At 37.8% G+C, this 19198-nt stretch overlaps 1 protein-coding gene across 1 annotated transcript in view; it reads right to left on the reverse strand.

Moving 5' to 3' along the window:
* Positions 1–19198, reverse strand: part of LOC124777290 (WD repeat and FYVE domain-containing protein 3) — a 299899-nt gene that overhangs the window by 104606 nt on the left and 176095 nt on the right. The window contains exons 34-38 of the mRNA XM_047252642.1: positions 16335–16427; positions 13498–13654; positions 5067–5231; positions 4676–4956; positions 3205–3325 (exon numbers count right to left, since the gene is read on the reverse strand). Coding sequence (XP_047108598.1) covers positions 3205–3325; positions 4676–4956; positions 5067–5231; positions 13498–13654; positions 16335–16427 — 817 coding nt within the window. The remainder of the gene's footprint in view (positions 1–3204; positions 3326–4675; positions 4957–5066; positions 5232–13497; positions 13655–16334; positions 16428–19198) is intronic.

Below are 19198 nucleotides of genomic sequence, written 5' to 3' on the forward strand. Positions count from 1 at the left end.
TGTTTGACAAACCTTCAGCAGTTTTATCTCCAGATACATCGTAAAATCCAACAAATCTTTCCTCAATTTTGTCTGCTATACAGTACCTGAATATTCTACTCATTTGACTCTTACATGATACGTCTAATGTTTAATCAGCCTGAATCGAAATGAAACTGCAGTTCTGAGTTTCAGATTTTATTTTCTCATTAACTGACAGAGTTATCATTTCTATTACATCATTCTGTATATCTGGAGATGTTCATTTAAAGGTTGAGGATGATGATAGATGGTCTCGGATTAACTGCTCTCCTTAAGCTAGTAAATCCAACAATTCCAGATAGTTACCTTTATTGCTGGAGGATTCGTCTTCTCGATGGCCGCAAAAGGCTAGTTCTTGTTTACAAAGAAATACAATTGCCTGAATAAGACGAGCCAATACTCTCCTGCTGGATGTAACTTGTTCATTGTATTTCATTGCTGTCAGACGAGCAGCTTCATTAAGGGCGTGCTCAATTCTAATTTTGCCCAATAACTGAAATGATTCTTTGTTCTGCAGGTGACGTTTTGATGTCTGATGTTTTTGTGCTTTCCTGTCAAAGTTCTTTATTGTACAAATGCCCTCATTGCACCATTCCTTTTCACCACCAAACAGAAGACATATATAACGATATAATCTGTTATTAACTGCATTCGCAGTCAGCCGAGCATACCTTGCGTACCAGGCTGTCTGAAAAGTGTGTTTTTATTTGGCTTCACTTAAAACTACACTGAGTATAGAAGTAGGTAGTTTGTACTTCAATTCACACTTTTTTCATACGTTAATGTAGAAGAAGGCGTTTTTAATAAAAATTCTATAAGGCGTACAGTTGCTGGCTCACTCATATTGGCGACACAATGAAAAATGCACTAAAATCACCCAAGAATGACTATGAACACAAACCACGCGACTGTTCACTTCTATGTTAAAAGCAGCATAGAAGCGGCAGAGACTAGTCTCAATACCTGCTAGCAAGTGCAGTGCACCAGCCTTCGTGGAAGAGGGGAAGTGGAGGGGAGTCAAGAATGCTCAGGCGCACACAGCCAGGTAAGGGAAGGGAGGCACAGACTGAGAGCAGTCGAGTCTCAAGCAGGCAGATACACCAATACTCAGGGTGCGGCGGCACGGGCTACAAACCTGATGTCTTTGCACATTTAATGCTCTTAGTAGAAAGTTGTTTATATTTTCGTTATGAATTACTATTGCATCATTTTTAAGCACGAATACAGGGGAGACTAAGTCTCAAAGTCTCCCCTCACACTATGCCACTGGTGCAAGATACACACTGCACAATGTACACCAAAGCACTTGGCCATGGGACCTACCATCTTGGAACAAATAAATGCATATGTTAGTCCGCATGCAGAAGTTTAAAAGTTGGTACAATGCGGGACCTTTTCATGTGGCAGTTTTAGGTGGTGAGTGTATCTAAAACACAGAGGTTGGGCCTGAACTATGTAGTTTACAGCATTGCCAATATCAACAAGCAATTGCACAGTAGCCATTACCAAATGTTTTGTGATGTGTGTTGCTCATTTTCTTCCAATTTTGATAATTCTTGTTTGTCTACATTTGAAGCCAACTGACAATTTATAGTGCCTGCACTTTACACTATAGCAAGTTGAAAACAAAACCTGTCAATGTATTTTGACCATGCTGAAAGTCTCCCCCAAATGTGCAAATTGAGTTATTTTTGATTATTCCAGAATAAAAGCGGTCTTGGTTATTTTTGGTTCTGTTTCTATGCTAAGTTCATTGATTCTATTTGTACTCCTGTCAGATATGGGATATGGGTTGCACATGAATGCTATAAATGGTCCAAATAAATATCCTGCAGCTTTTGTAATTATCAGATTGTGTGGGAAAATAAAAATAATGTCGAGGAACACATTAAATCAAAGGACTGTGCTCACCGATGGGAAAATGTTGCTGGTACTCAGCAGAAACAATCATTTGTTGAAAACTTAAATTCGGGAAGAGTGTTGAAGTTTTGCTAAAGCAAGCATTCCAGTCAAATAATTCCCCAGTCATCTCTTTTTTCTAGCAGCCAATTTCTGGGCACTAAGGCCTCATTTCAGGCATGTAGCATGATTATCTTTTTAATATGTACATCTAATGATATAAAAACAGAAAACATTTAGATGTGAATTTTGTCAAAAATATATGCTACATTTTCAGGTCTCTACCTATGAGTCACAATTAGATACTCTCACACTACAATATATATATTTGTTAAGTACAATCAAAAATGATCCGAGTGTAATTCCGTAAGCTAAGGGGAATATTGGGCTCCAGATGGAGTGTTACAGACAAATCTGAGCCAATCTGATGGCATCATCCCTCCTCATTGTGCCTCAGTTGATCACAGTACACTCACTCTGAACTCAAGCGTGTCACAAACATGTACAGTCAGGCACGAGTGGGCAATGTCTTCAATTTGCACAGACTTTGCTATATACGCTATAGTATGTATATGCTCTTCACTCCACCTATTACTGACTGAGAGGAACATAAATACATTGTCAAATTGTGAAAGGACCATTGAAATGTTCAATTGTATCCATTGCATTAAGAACATGTCCTATGACTAGATCCCAGATGATAGGTCCACTCCTCTAGGTGTCCATTAATGATTTTGTCAGCATTGTATATCAGCTGTGTGACAATGGATGAGTGTTCTCCTAACAAAGCAGTGCTTCAATATACAGGGACACACAAAATGTCATGTTGACCAATGCTGTGATATAAAGAAGCCTCAAACAGACTGTGATTTCATGTAAACACAGGTGACATGATGATCTGAACACTTTATCATTTTTTTTGGGATTATCCACATATATCATTTTGGCATTATTCACAATTATCATAAATTTAATATCTTAATATGTATCTTAAAATTCCTGACATTGTATTTTTTTCTTTCCACCTTTATATTTTGGAAATGTCATGATGGCAACATATGCAAGTGTTCATGCTTCATAAATGCACTTCTCTCAATGAAAGAGAATATGAAAGACATTAATAATATGAGCAGTTTAATATACATGTTTACCATACATTTGCTGATTATATCACTTGTGGTAGTGTGACCTACAAATGCTCAATCATTTCATTGCCTTCAAATACTACACACAGTACTGTCTTACTAATTTTGATTCAAGGCTTTGATTTACTACTTTACTTACATTGTCTCCAATTTCAAGTTCAGGTCTGTAAGGATAATGTATATAAAACAGTTCATTTTTCATCATCTTCTTCCTCATTCTACATGGCCCCTCAGTCATATCTAGCATCCACTTATCTAACCTGGAATGAAAACAAAAATAAAAAAAACATAGAGTAAGTAAATAATTCCCTAAATTGAGGGGGAAAACAACACGGTGGTACTGAGATCAGTAAGTTCTGTAAGTAGCACAAAAGAATACTATGAGAAACATTACTACCATTTGAAAGATTAATTAAGAAAAAATTGAGATGTAAAACAAGTTATAAAATAAAAAATAAAACATGCAAACAAACAATAAAAGTGATGGTTATTGTATGTGTCCACACATACTTTTCAAATCCTCAATTACTGACACTTTTCGTAGCAGGACAGGTTTCTGTATATGTGTGTCCTATAAATTTCTAATCTTTGATGGTAACAATCAAAGACAGTTTCTTTTACTGTGATATTACAGTTAAATTGCACAAGTCATCACTGTGAACATAAGCTGTCTCAGCCTGCAGCTTCAACCCTGTCCACCAATTCTTCAGTCACTTATGGTAGACACCTGCTTTGATCTTTACACCAGCTTTGTTTCTCTCAATCTACAGTACACAATTTAATCCATCTGGTTCATCCATTACCTCGTCTTCATAAATGTAACAGATTTCATAGTTTTTATCAAAGGTGTCAAGTTTCACTCACTTCAAATACGAATCGCTGCTTGAATCTCATACATAGTAGTAGTTTTGATTCTGGTATCTTCATAACAATTTGTCATCACTCAAGCATAGACTGCTGTTCAATGAAAATGGTGTATACTCCAACCAAAAAACCTTTTGTGGTGCCTGACCAGTACATCATCTGCACCACATGACTGCCAGAATTCATCAACATCATTTGTTTTTTCCGTAGACTCAAACAGAAACCAATTAAAATGAGACAAAATACATATGTAGTAATTACGTAAACACAGCTTGTTTCAGTTGTTACACTCTGCAGATGACAATCTTTCTTAGATCTTAATAACTTACGGCCCTGGAATACAGTCTTTCAACGTGAAAAACATTCCAAATGTGAGTACTGCTCATAATCAACTTCAGTGATGGGAATTACTACGAATGATAGAAAAACGGTTTTATCTGGGAGGAGACTGGAGTGAAAGATGTAATTATGACCATACTGAACATGAAACTGAGGTGGGCAGGCTTCTTGAAGGATGATATATGCAGGCTTCTTGAAGGATGATATACATATATAAGAAAAAACCTCAAATAAAAATTTGTAGGTTACCATTCATACGATTTCTACTAATGAAGCAACTGTTAGTTCAACATACTCCCCAACATAATTGGTCTTGCACAAAATGCATGGCTGCAAAAGCAATCTGTACCCACATCTTCCACAAAACTTTTACAATTAACATCAACACTCTGACAATGCCAACTTACCGACTGCTTGTGACTGGACCCCAAAGGCCCCGCTCTCGTGTCAGTTCCGTCTCAGTCTGCAGCCACTCCTCGAATACGTATCGTTGAGTGTGAGTCTGAGTCTGGTGATGCATCTTTGCCCGTATTTCTACCAACTCCCTTACCAAATTGACATGGTTGAGAGTGTACGTGGCAACGTCAACCATAGATAGATGGGACTGTTTTACACGCAACGTTTCCTCCTTTTTCACCTTCGTTCGACTTGCCAAGCGAGTCAGGCCACCAGTAACTTTCTGGATTTTCTGCAAGGTGGAAATAAATTCTGAATAATACTGATAAAAGATCAAATTTTTAGAAAATGTTTTTAATATCAGTAACAAGAAGAAACAACCAGTGAAAAATGTACACTTACAGATTGTATTTGATTATGTAATTCCCAAGGAACCCTATAAGATGCTTTTCTTTCCATATCCACATAATTGAGCCACAGGCGGGTAGCTGATTCATACACTTGTTCCCTTACAGTGGTCAAATCTGGAGCCTTGTTGTTTGGTGAATTAAGTGTTATTTTAAACACCTATAATGAAAAGAAAAGTAACACATTTTAATCATATTCATGATAATGAACGCTGATAATATTATTCATTATTTTCAACTACAAAGTGTTGTAAGTGATATGGATTAAAATTTTATGTTCTCTCACCTCCTTCCCATGTTAATCAAATGATTATGCAAGAACTGATACAGTACGTATATGCTCACCAATTAAGATTAAATATAATTATGCAAGCATTTTGAAAGTTTCTTTTGTCTACAACAGAAAAATAAGAGCACCTCTGCTTTATTACGAGGGTAATCCCAAAAGTAAGGTCTCCTATTTTTTTTATAAGTACAGAACTCTGTTTGTGTGGCAGTTGGTCACACTGTTATGAAGAGTGCTTCACGCACTATGTACAAACATGCGCACACTGCACTGAGGTGCTCAGTCTTGGCTTGGCAACCGTTGAGAATGGAGCTCCCGTTGGATGTTACCGTTAAGTGAGAATTGTGCGCAGTTATTCAGTTTTAGAATGCAAAGGGCACTGCGCTGATTGAAATCCATCGCCAATTGACGGAAGTGTATGGTGAGTTGTGCATGGATATCAAAAAGTTCGTAAGTGTTGTAGAGAGTTTGCAGCTGGTCGGACCGAAACTCACGACGAACAAAGGAGCGGGAGACCATCAATTTCTGAGGAGACAGTGTTGACGGTTGAGCAAAGCATGTGGTTCCTGAGGTTTCCCGAAGCAACACTCACAGAATTTTAACAGAAACATTGAACTACTGGAAGGTGTGCGCATAATGGGTGCCAAGTATGCTGACTGAGGACCACATGTGGCAATGAGTTGATGCTTTCAGTGCATTTCTTCATCGTCTTGCAGCCAAACAGGACAACTTTCTGGACTCAATTGTCACGAGTGACAAAACCTGGCCATACCACTTTACACCTGAGAACAAGCAATAATCACGCCAGTGGCGGCATCCTTCTTTGCCAAAGCCGCAGAGATGGCGGCAAGCTGGTATGACATGGGCATACAAAAACTGCCACAGTGTCTACAAAAATGCATTGACAGAAATGGTGATTATGTTGAAAAATAGCTAACTGTTCAAGCTGTAAACTGATGTAAATCATTGTAGAAATAAACAGGTCTATGTACTTATAAAAAAATAGGAGACGTTACTTTTGGGATTACCCTGGTATTTTATGTCTGAAATGTGCCTCGTAAACCGAAAAACAGTTAAACATGACAAAGATGTGTCAAAGGCAAAAGGAGAGAGATACTGAACATATTGCCAGGAAATCACATCCGTAAAATGTATGAATGAGTAAAGATTTGATATATTTGTGATGTAGTGGATTTCCACTCTTTTGTGGAAGAGTACATACAACAAACACTTACTTATTGGAAACCCTATCATTGTTTAAAACTGATGATTTGAGGCTATTTCATTGTTATTTCCCATGTGTAAGGTCTTTACATGACTGAAAAACTTTCAAACATTATTTACTTAATAATAATTCTCAGATATACCGAAAATTCTCAATTTAAACTTTGGTCCTGAGATTTTAATTTCACAGAAGAGAACATCAATTAAGTAAATTAAGAAATACTTGACACCACCTAATCAAAGTGATTATGTTGTAATGATACATTACTTTCAATTCACTACCCCTATTCAGTGGAAGTAATCAAAGATTATCCGATTTTAATGTTACTAAAAGTCACCCAGAAAGACTTAATGGACAACTACCGTATTTACTCGAATCTAAGCTGCACTTTTTTCCGGTTTTTGTAATCCAAAAAACCGCCTGCGGCTTAGAATTGAGTGCAAAGTAAGTGGAAGTTCTGAAAAATGTTGGTAGGTGCCGCCACAACTAACATCTGCCGTCGAATATATGTAGCGCTACACAGGCATGCTTTGCAGGCACAAAGATAAATACTGGCACCAAAACCTCTGCGTCAGTAAATAAATTTAAAAAAAAAAAAAAAAAAAAAAAAGGTGGAAGACGAGCTTTTTTTCTCCGCCCCGAGTTTCGACCACTGCATTTTCATACATTATCCAATGAAGTAAATACAAATTCCGTATTGTCCATCTTTGAATGTAGCAGCATTTCAATGTACTACGAAAATCCAACTGGCAAGACTGTTTGGGATGTTTGTCAATATGGCCAACTCTAAGTTCTGAATTTTTTCCTTCCTGTGAGAAGTGACGGTTGCTAATAGGAACTTTTATGAACTGTGAATCACATGCAGTATTCTCTTCACCATAAGAATAATACGAATAGAAACATTTTGCCATGTATTGTTTCATGTTTGCTGTTATCTCATTTAAATGCTGTCTGCCTAATAAACTACGAAACTAGAGTGAGACATCAGCAAATGCGGAAGAATATACATATCATGTCATGTTTATATTCGTATTATTCTTATGCCTAATAACGATACAGTCAGAAATGAAGCACGACAATTGACTAGATTTTTAAATCTAAGATGACTCTAATATCTGTGCAGAATGTAATGTACTAAAGAGGCGTCTGCAAAGATTTTCAAACGGAGAAAAATTTTCGCTAAACTCTCGTTCAGATCATCATCTATCATACACAGTCTATTATTTGGTTCTTGTTGATCATTATCAAAGAAAGCAGCAGTGTAAGTAACAACAAATAGCAGTCTCTTGCCATTGTCTCGCTAATGAGACAATTCCTCTCTCTCTCTCTTTTTAATTGTAAGCGGCGGTAGCGTGCACAAAAGCAAGCCATGCTGCGAGCGACGACAGGCCATAAACACACATTATCAGAATGCGACAAACAATACATGACACAGTACAGTAATGCATTTTCAGCTTAGAGTGGCATAAACACCTATAACAAAAAGAATGGCACTTATCAGATCAAAGAAAAATAAGCAATCAATTCAAACCAGATGAAGCACGTGAAAAAGGAAGGGTACCCGAATAAATACGGATGGAGCACCTGACGCATAGCAATGGCTACCTGGTAAAGCTTAACTGCTAAGCTTACGACTCAAACCAAACTACTGTAGCTGTATCGTCATTCATTCGACCTAAATTGTTTCTCATATTACAATGGACTAACTTTGTTTCGATTTGGAGGTGCGGCCTAAAACTTTTCTCTCCCCTTGAATTTCGAGTCTAATTTTTGAGGTGCGGCTTAGATTCGAGTAAATATGGTATTAACAGCAATAACCTGGGGGAAAAGAAACACCAAATCTTTTGTGAAATGATTTGTCTAACTGTAAGAAATAACATAGATTAGAGAAATATTTAACATGCCGAATGATACTCAAGATCATTTACAGCAGCTGAAATACTCATATGTTAGTAAGATGATCAATGAGTGAAATTCCATCAGACAAATATCCTCTCGTATTTTTTAAAATTTTATGATTCTAAGTTAAACATTCAACTTTAAATTCTCAATCAGCACCACATTTGCTGTGCATCATTGCAAGAATCATTCAAAGGAACCCAAATGTTTCGCTAATCTATTATATTTCTACTTTGAGACAGATGATTTCACAATACATCTGACTGTTTCTTTTTCTCTGTTTTTTAAATTTTCAAATTTGGTTCAGACAAGCATGAAATATAATATATTTAAATATATATTGGTGTTGTTTTATTATTATTGTTGTTGTTATTGCTATTAAGAGTTCATAGACCACGAAAAAATGGGCAAGTTTCAATTTATGCTGTGGGTTGATATTTTTTGACATTTCATGTACAAAGCTATCAACTGCTATTTCTGAAATATTTCAGGTTTTCCCTGAAATAACTAAGTTTTTCTTAATGACCCTGGTTACTTTCACACAAATTAAATCTCTTTTTTCCAAAACTAGATCTCCACTGGCCAATTTGATACCCCATTTTCTAATGCCTCACTATTCATTTGGCTATGAAAATTCAGACAAGAGTTTTCCCTCATATCACTAATAACGTTTTTTCTTAAGTACCCTTATTACTTCCAAGATGCTAAATCTTTCTTTGCAAAACTAAACCTGGTTAATTTGATACCCCTTTTGTCCACTTCTTTGTCTTCATTTCACTATGAGAATTCTGATAAAAGTCCACTGTGCAATTTCTAGGCAGTCTTGTTTTTACTCTGTGCAAACACTCCAAAAAGCAGGCACTAGTGAAGTTGCTATAAAATGCACATCTACTTCCACAAATAATTTAGCAGATAAACACAAGATAAATATTTATAGCATGTGTTTTATGTCGTATCATTTAAACAATTATGCCTACTCAATGCTGCAATCAAACAAAAGACTTGTGATGCCCATATTTTTATTCACTTCTTTTTTTCATTTCAGGTGATCTGTTATCCTGTGTCTGAAGTGCCTTTTTAATTCCTTTTGGAGATAGTTAATTTTCTGACATATGACATTTATATTAGTGTTGAATTTTCAATTTGTTTTTCATGTTTGGCTTTGTAACGTTCCAGGCTTATGGTTACCACCACCCCTGCATTATGTACTGCTAGATCAATACTCTTATATCTCCAACTGTAATTAAATTCAATTACTTTTCGATAATAGGAAAAAGGCTTTTAAAAGAATAATAGCAATACCAAACAATAGTAGTTACCATACCCTTTGTACCATATATAATCAAAATCAGATTCAGGAAATTAATATAAGGACAATGTTTAGATAAAAGAATAATATACGTCATTCTCATCATCTGTAAATGGTACAAATTAAATCTCGAGCCTAGTTCCCAAAATATAGATAATTGATCATTTAGCATTGAAGAATGCTTATTTCTGCAATTTCAATATTGATGTGATTTTTACGTGTTTAGAAAATGTCTTAAACTTGTTCTCGCAAAGTAGGGAATATTATAGTGTTTGATAATGTTGATAAACTATTTCATATTATAAATTATGTTTTGCATTATTATAGCCAGTAGTACATTGTTGAAAGAGTATAAATATTCGGCCTTGAGTATTGTTAGGACAGATGAGTGTTGGACCCACTAGAGGACAGATCTGTGCATACAGTTGAGATAAGTTCTTGGTGCATGATTCAGGTTTTGATTTACAATAGAGCAATTCGTGTGTTTGACACTGTCTAAAACAGCATATTAGAACAGTGCAGTGACGGATTATTTCGGAGTGTTAAACAGCTTGATTTAACATCGCAAAAGGCAGAATGATATGTGACTTTATATTCGTACTTTGTTGATTATTAGTGTTGAACAATGCAATGGATCTCACACACTCATTTCTATCAAATTACTGCATCTGGACTATTTAATATCACCAGTGTAGTATGTACTACCATCGGTTAGCTGTAGTAGTAACAACGAGGCTTATTACACCGAAGATTGATAATGAGTTCATAAGATACAGGTTTTGAAGTGAATAAATATATGTACTTACTTTACTTCAGTTGTGGTCTACATCATTGTAGTGAAATCCATTGTCGAAAGAGCATGCAGTCATCGAGGGACACCGAAGGCAAGACATTCACAAGTATTTAAACCATTTTTAACTACTCACTAACCAGTGGGACATTACAGCTTCTATATTTGAACTGGTATTATTGTAACAGCTTGTAGTTTCATTTATTTTCATTCAAATTTGAAAATCATTTGGAGCTGTGTTATCAAATTACAACCATGTGCGTTCCACTTATTACTTCAGATTTTAAGTTGAATTCTGACAGGTTTGAAGACGTGAATTATCTTGCACTGGTATCAGTTCACAGTGTGCAAGTTAAGCTTGTAGCCATGATACAATGGTCTGGTGTGACCAACAAATCGATTTCCTAGCAGGCAACTGTGTTTTGCTAAATTATTTTGACAAACCCAAATAATCATTTTGGCTATATATTTACACATTTTGAATTTAAAATTTAATTTGGATACATTATATTCGTTTATCTCAAACTATAAGGTATATGTGTAAATCAAGTGGGGACTGCATTTGGTGATCTGAGGATAGATTGCTACTCACAATATAGAAGAGATGTTGAGTCACTGAGAGGCACAACAAAAAGATTGCTACACATTTGTGTTATCAGGCAAAAGGCCTTATTCTGCTTGTGGGAGCACGCAGAGACATGGTGGGGACAAGGTAGGGTAGCTAGGTGCAGTTGGGTGGTTTGAAAGACAGGAGGGGAGGGGGTGGCAAGGGTATGGGCGGGGAAGTGGAAAAGGAGAGTAATCGAGGAGGGAAAAAGACTAGCGGGTGAGTTGGTGGTATAGAAGGCTGTGTAGTGATCCATTAGGAACAGGGGCTAGTGAAGGTTGATGCGGGGGAGAGGGGCGTGGGGGGGAGGGTTGGGGGTTGGGAACACGTTCAGAAACTGGGTGGTCCGGCTGTCTCTTGGTCACAGTTTGTCAGTTGCCATTCATGCAGACAGACAGCTTGCTGGTTGTCATGCCTACATAGAATGCAGCACAGTCATTGCAGCTTATCTTGCAGATCACAGGGCTGCTTTCACAAGTAGCTCTGCTTTTGATAAGATACGTGATGTCTGTGACTGGGCTCAAGTAGGTGGTGGTGGGAGGATGTATGGGACAAGTCTTACATTTAGGTCTATTGCAGGGATATGAGATATTGGGCTAGGAGATGGACAAGGATACTGTATAGGTTTGTTGGGTGGTAGAATAGCAGCATGTGAGGGGCGGGGAAGATGGGTAGGATATTCCACATTTCAAGGCAGGACTAGAGGTAGTCAACACCCTGACATAGAATGTGATTCTGTTGCTCCAGTCCTGGGTGGTGCTGAGTCAAGAAAGGAATGCTTTTTTGTGGCTGGACAGTAGGTATGTGGGAGGTGGAAGGTGACTGGAAAGACAAGACACTAGAGATCAGTTTATGTACAAGGTTGGGATGGTAATTTTAGTCTGTGAAGGGATTACCGAGACCCTTGGTATATTTGGAGAGCGACTACTTGTGATTACAGATGCAAGAGCCATGAATGGCTACGCTGTACGAAAAGTATTTCTTGGTACGGAATGGGTGGCAGCTGTAGAAATAGAGATATTATTGATGGCTGGTAGGTTTGACGTGGACAGAGGTACTGATGTAGCCATCCCCAAGGTGGAGGTCAACATCAAGAAAGGTGGCTTTTGCGCTGAGGAGGACTAGGTGAAGCAAATGGGGGAGAAGGTGTTGATGTTCTGGTGGAATGTTGATAGGGTTTCCTCACCCTCGGTCTGGATCATAAAGATGTCATCAATGAGTCTGAACCAAATGAGAGGTTTCGAATTCTGGGTGGTTAGAAAGGTTTTCTCTGGATCGTCCGTGAACAGGTTGGCATGGGGTGGTGCCAAGCAGGTGCCCATTGTCATATCACAGATATGTTTTTAGGTATTGCCTTCAAAGATGAAGTAATTGCAAGTGAGGATTTAGTTGCTAATAGAGACCAGATAGGAGGTTGTAGGTTTGGAGTCAGTTGGGCATTGGGAAAGGTAGTGTTCAATAGTGGCAAGGCCTTGCTGCTACTGAACACTACCTTTGGAAGCTACTGGCCACTACCTGTGCATTGGAAATGCTAGTGTAGATGGTGGTGACATCAACAAAGATGAGCAGGGTGCCTGCGATAAAGGTACACGAACTGCAGAGTCAATGGAGGAGACAGGGCTTTGGGTTCAGTCCAATTGGCAGGGTTGGTGACAAAAAGGTCTTGCCACTGTAGGACTGGAGGAAGGAGAAATTTATCAATGCAGGAAAAGACAGATTGCTACATACTGTAAAGAATACATGTCAAGTTGCAGACAGGCCAGCCCAAGATGCTGTAGTTGGCAGTCGTGTGTGCCTGAGGTGTGCTTGCTTCTTCGTCTTCTTCTTCTTCTTCTTTTTCTTCTTCTTCTTGCGCGCATTGTGTGTGTGTGTGTGTGTGTGTGTGTGTGTGTGTGTGTGTGTGTGTTTTACTGACAAAGGCTGTGGCCAAAAGCTATATGTAAGTGTCTTTTTAATTGTGCCTGTCAGGAACTTGACATATCTTCCTACAGCAAGTAGCAATCTCGTCTTTTCTTGCACTGTTGATATTCCTACCTGTTGTTTCCATTGTCTGAGAAGGAGAGGTTTACTTTTTCATAAATTTATAACCTTTTATCTTACACTTTATTTGACACCCACTACGTTTGATGCACTAGAAATCATTTCCTGTATGTGTATTTACTTATGACAATGGTGAACAGGGATGATATTTTCATGCTTGTTTGACTACCATTTCAATGTGGATAAAGCTTAAGTTTTTTATGGTTGTTCATAAACAGTAATCAACATAATTTATGAAGTATGAAGTAATAAGTAGTAGTTAAACAATACCTCTTCAATTGCAGGTTTCTTGCACACGTACAGCTCTTCCCAGACTCTTCGTGCAGCCACTGCCATCAGGTTGTGGCCCTGGTGAGACGTCAACCTATCCTCTGTTTCATCTGTCTGAGGATTTACATGCCACGTTGTTTTTATGTTTGTGTCCAACCTGGAAAGAATTTCATCAATTACTTAAGTTAGACAAATGAAAAAAATCTACCTATCCCATAATACAAAACACATGAGGAAACAACAAAACATAAATTGTATATACGAAGACAAATCACCACTCAATGGCCATTTGCTGCTCAATACATACAAATTTTTCCACTCCAAATTTCCTAGCGGAATAACTGAACAGTTACACCCAAAAGCAAATGTCTGGGAAAACTCATATCAATATGACCCGAAAAGGTTCTGGTCCTATGCAAAATCGCAAAGCAGGTCTAAGGCTTCCAGCGAAGTAGTCGAAGGTAGCAAAACAAAAGCTGAAGGTTTAATTTCACATTTAAGAAATTGTTCACACAGGAGAATCGTATAAACATACCACACTTTGACCATTAAACAGACTCCCATACAGGTGGTAGTAATAAGCATCCATGGCATAGAGAAACAACTGAAAGAGTTGAAAAGAAATAAGCCTCTATGTCTAGGTGGAATCCCAATTCTATTTTAGAATGAGTAACCTACAGCATTGGCCCCTTAGTTAGCTTACATTTATTATGAATCTCTCACCCAATACAAAGTCCCAAGTGACTGGAAAAAAGCACAAGTGACTCCTATGTATAAGAAGAGTAAAAGAACAGACCTGCAAAATTACAGACCAATATCCTTAACATTGGTTTGTTGCAGAATTCTTGACCATATTCTCAGTTTGAATATAATAAATTTCCTTGAGACAGAAAAGCTTCTATCCACAAATTAGCATGGTTTTAGAAAGCATTGCTTGTGTGAAACTCTGCTTGCTCTTTTCTCACAGAATATACTGCAAATTATGGATGAAGAACAACAGGCAGATTCCACATTTCTAGATTTCAGAAAAGCATTTGACATATGGAACAGGTTCCCAGATACGCAAGCAGCTCAAAGGCTTAAGTAATAGAACCCAGTGTTGTTGACCTCGAAGGCGAGTGTTCATCAGGAAAGAAGGGTATTGTTAGGAGTGTCCCAGGCGATTGTGACAAGAGAGTTATTATTTTCTATATACATAAATCATCTAGTGGACAGGGTTGTTTGCTAATGATGTTATGGTGTATGAGTTGAGTAACTGCAGGAGAAAGTGGCAGGCAGATTTTTTAATTAGTAAGATGAATGGCAACTTGCTCTAAATGTGGGAAAATGTAAGTTCATGCAGCTGAAAAGGAAAAACATACCCGCAACATTCAGATACAGCATTAGTAGAGTCCTGCTTGATACACTCATGTCATTTAAATATCTGGGAGGTAACGCTGCAAAGCAATATGAAATGGAATAAGCTTGTGAGGGTAGGAGTAGGAAAGAGAAATGGTTGATTTTTGTTTATTGGGGGAATTAAGGGAAGTGTGGTTCATCTGTAATGGAGACCGTGATAGGATGCTAGCACAACCTAATCTCGAGTAGTGCTTGAGGGTTTGAGACCCAAACCAGTTCAGATTGAAGGAAGACTTTGAAGTAATTCAGAGGCAGACTGCTAGATTTGTTACCGATAGGTCTGAACAACATGCAAGTATTATGGAGATACTTCAGGAACTCAAATGGGAATCCCCGGAGGGAAAGCAATGTTTATTTTGCGGAACACTATTGAGAAAATATTGAGAAGTGGCATTTGCAGCTGACTGCAGAATAATTCTTTTGCTGTCAATGTACATGCACGTAAGGACCATGAAGACAAGATACGAGAAATTAGGGCTAACATGGAAGCATACATACAGTTGTTTTTCCCTTGCTCTCTTTGCGAGTGAAACAGGAAAGGAAATGACTAGTAGTGGTACAGGGTACCGCCTGCCACACACCGCTGGGAAGTGATCTGCATAAACATTTGCACCAAAGAAGCTGAAAATAAAGTAGCTGACAAACCAATTTATAGCAAAAAGGCAATACCGTGGTGAAAGTTCCAGACTGCAGACTAGTGGCTACTGAAATAGCTGCATTATGGGCAGTGTCAGGCTTAATTTCTCATGAAGTTGTGTCAATAGGAGAAAATCTTTTTGAATTTAATGTTTCATGTCCTTGGAATTTTCACTCATTTGAGCTCTCTTTTTGACTGTTGCAACTTTCACGAACACTATTATAACCATAGATACGAGTGGCATCTGATTTCAACAGAGCACACAGCACACAACAAATTTATGCAATCAAATGTTAAAACCTTGTTGCACACATAAAATGAAAAGAAGGGAAAAAAATAGAAGTATAATCTTGTAACAATAGTCTAACAGTAAATTTCTCAGTAAGCTATAGGATGTAGGTGAATCTGTCTGCAGTTTATCCAAGATAAAGTAAGTCATATCATGTTAAAACATTGTGTGTGTGTGTGTGTGTGTGTGTGTGTGTGGGGGGGGGGGGGGGGGGGGGGGGAGTTAACGGTTACTTCCTGCAAAGAGAGCAATATTAATTACTGAGTGACTGTATTTAGACAGGTTTCTTTCTAGAACTGTGTAACATTACTGAAAGATAACATTAGATATCACAAGTAGGGCAGGAAAAAAAGATGATTTATCTATTACGATGTATATTCGTAAGTTTCCCCCAGAAAATGCTGTTCTCTGAACAGTATTTGTATAATTACAAATTTCTCATTTTTTTTTTTTCTACTGTGTTTTCCAATACAGCATAAGTTAAGATTTATGGAAACATTGTTATATACTCACATAATTTTCATATCAGATGTGAGTTGCAATAAACAGTATGTTAGGCAGCCGACAAAATCCAGTTCATGATTTCCTGCACCAAAGATTAGACCTCTGAAATCAATAATGCCCAGAATTAAATTAAATACCTTTGGAAATACTATTCTAAGTAAAAACAAAAGATAAGGTAAATATTGTATGTAATTGTAAACTGCAGAGAAGCAAAGTAAACACAAATACAATGTGTGAAATGGCAGATACAACAACCTTAATTCCAACTGCGAGACAAGAGAATTTCGACATCTGTGCCACTATATAAGTCATTTGGATCAACTTCGTCATCAATGGATACCTCAACCTTCTCAATGTATGTCACCTCCTGCAGTTTCCTTTAACTTTCCCTGAACATTTTTCAGTATCTTGTAATACAAAATTATTTCCTGGGTGCTGCTTTCATACAACTTTAGTTACAGACTCCATTTCTTAAAATTTACCTTGAGTTATTCCTTATCTTTTCCCTCCCTCTTCTCCATCTCACTATCTTTTATCTTGCCATTATTTCATTCATTTATTTAGTGATGTGATTATCCTTGGCACAAATATTATGAATATTCCCTCTCCTCTCAATTATTTCCATTCCATTAGCTCTCTTTTACAGTTACGAAGACCATTTCATTCACCTCAGTACACAGTTCACCATCTCTGATAACATTTAAATCACTAGAATTTTCAACACCCCTAACCCTCGAATAGTTTGCTGGAAACAAACCTGTGATTCCAAATCTTATGAGCAAGTGTTTGATGCATATCTCGAGAACAAACATGACTGTTTTCTGTTCTGGCACATGATATTCACTGCCACTTTCTGCCGCATGTAATTCAGCATAATTTTATTCATCAAATCCTTTGAAAAGTCTACAAATGTTCCCTTCTCTTTGGATGAATGACATCTCAGGATCAATTTATTGACATTTAAACAAATATTTGTGTGTGATTGTGGATCTGCGATAACAGCACAATCTGAGTTTACTTTTGTTAATATCAGCAAAGTTCTGACTGTGTAACTGAAGACAGCAATAAGATACTTTCTTATCTAACAGAACACAACTTGTAACCATTGTAGTGCCAACACGTTGATCATGCTTCCCCAAATTTCTCTCTCCCACCTACGAGAAAATGAGGATATTTGTGGCTGGATTGGGAATTCTTTGATAGGAAGGACACGTAATATTTTCTTAGATGGAGACTCATCAACATATGCATAAGTAATTTCAGCTGTGCCCCAGGGAAGTGTATTGGGACTCTCACTGTTCACACTGTACAATAATGACTTTGCAGACAATATTAATAGTAACTTCAGGTTTTTTGCAGATGGTGCCATTATATACATTGAAGTACTGTAGAAGAAAGCTGTACAAATATTCAGTCAGCTCATATAATATTTCAAACAGGTACAAAGAGTGGCAACTTGCTTTAAATGTTCTAAGGTGTAAAGTTGTGCAAAATGGAAAAAAAAAACATAATATTCTATGAACATAGTATCAATGAGTCAAAGTTGGTATCAATAAACTCATACAAATACCTGGTTGTAACACTATGAAGAGTTATGAAATGGAACAATCACATGGGTTAAGTCATAGGGAAACCTTGTGGCAGACTTCGGTTTACTGTTATAATACTAGCGAATGCAGTCAGTCTAAAAAGGAGTACAAAAGACTTGTGTGATCCATCCTAGAACACTGCTCACGTGTGACCCATCCTAGAACACTGCTCACACATGTGACACCTATACCAAATAGGACCAACAATATTGAATGTGCACAGAAAAGGCCAGTACAAATGGTCACAGGTTTGACCTGTGGCAAAGTGTAACAGAGATGCTGAAGAAACTGAAGTTGCAGGCACTTGAACATAGGTCTAACTGTCCAAAGAAAGTCACTTCACAAAGTTTGAAGAACTGGCTTTAAATGATCACTCTAGGAATGTACTACAATTCCCTATATATCACTCTCAAGGGAATCAAAAGGACAAGATTACATTAAATACAGTGTGCAGAGAGGCTTTTAAGCAATCCATACATGAATGGAACGGGAAGAAGCCCTAATAACTGGTGCAATAGAAAGTATCCTCTGCCATGCACTTCAACTTGGTTTGCAGAGGACAGGTGTAGATGTATATGTAGACAGGTTCACTGAAAATTGACCCCTGATGCTTTTTATCAATATTTGCTCTATAACATAAATCAGGATCTCCACTGTTTCTATCAGTGCTAGTTCCACACTGATGAGTCAAAATGTTATGATGACATGCTTAATAGTGTGTTGGTGCACCTTTGGAAAACAGTACAGCTGTGATTTTGAACGGCATGGATTCGACAAGTGTTTGGTAGGTTTCTGGAGGTATATGGTGCTAGGTGTCTACACACAGATCGTGTAATTTCTGTAAATTATGGACTGGTGGTTTGTGGGTGTGGAGTTGGTGCCTGATAGCATTCCAGAGGTGTTCCATTTGGTTCAGATTAGGTGAATCTAGTGACTAAGACACCAGTAGAAATTCACTATCATGCTCCTCAAACCGCTCCAACACAATTCTGGCCTTGTGGCATGGACAGTCATCCTGCTGGAAGGTGCATGCAACCACTGTCGGTGAAGACATCAGGCACGAAGGGATGGAGGTGGGGATGGAGGTGGTCTGCAATAATTGCATAATCCACAACTGTTTTGGTGCCTTCAATTAGCGCGACAGGTCCTATATAAGACAAGGTAAATGTCATCAATAGAATAATACTGCCTCCACTGGCATGTGTTCGAGGCACAGGACAGATAGTGAGCAGCCGTTTGCTTGGGTTATGGATATCTTGACAGGACCATCAACCTAGTGTAACA

Source organism: Schistocerca piceifrons, chromosome 1 (genome assembly GCF_021461385.2).
Source record: "Schistocerca piceifrons isolate TAMUIC-IGC-003096 chromosome 1, iqSchPice1.1, whole genome shotgun sequence".
Taxonomy (NCBI): domain Eukaryota; kingdom Metazoa; phylum Arthropoda; class Insecta; order Orthoptera; family Acrididae; genus Schistocerca; species Schistocerca piceifrons.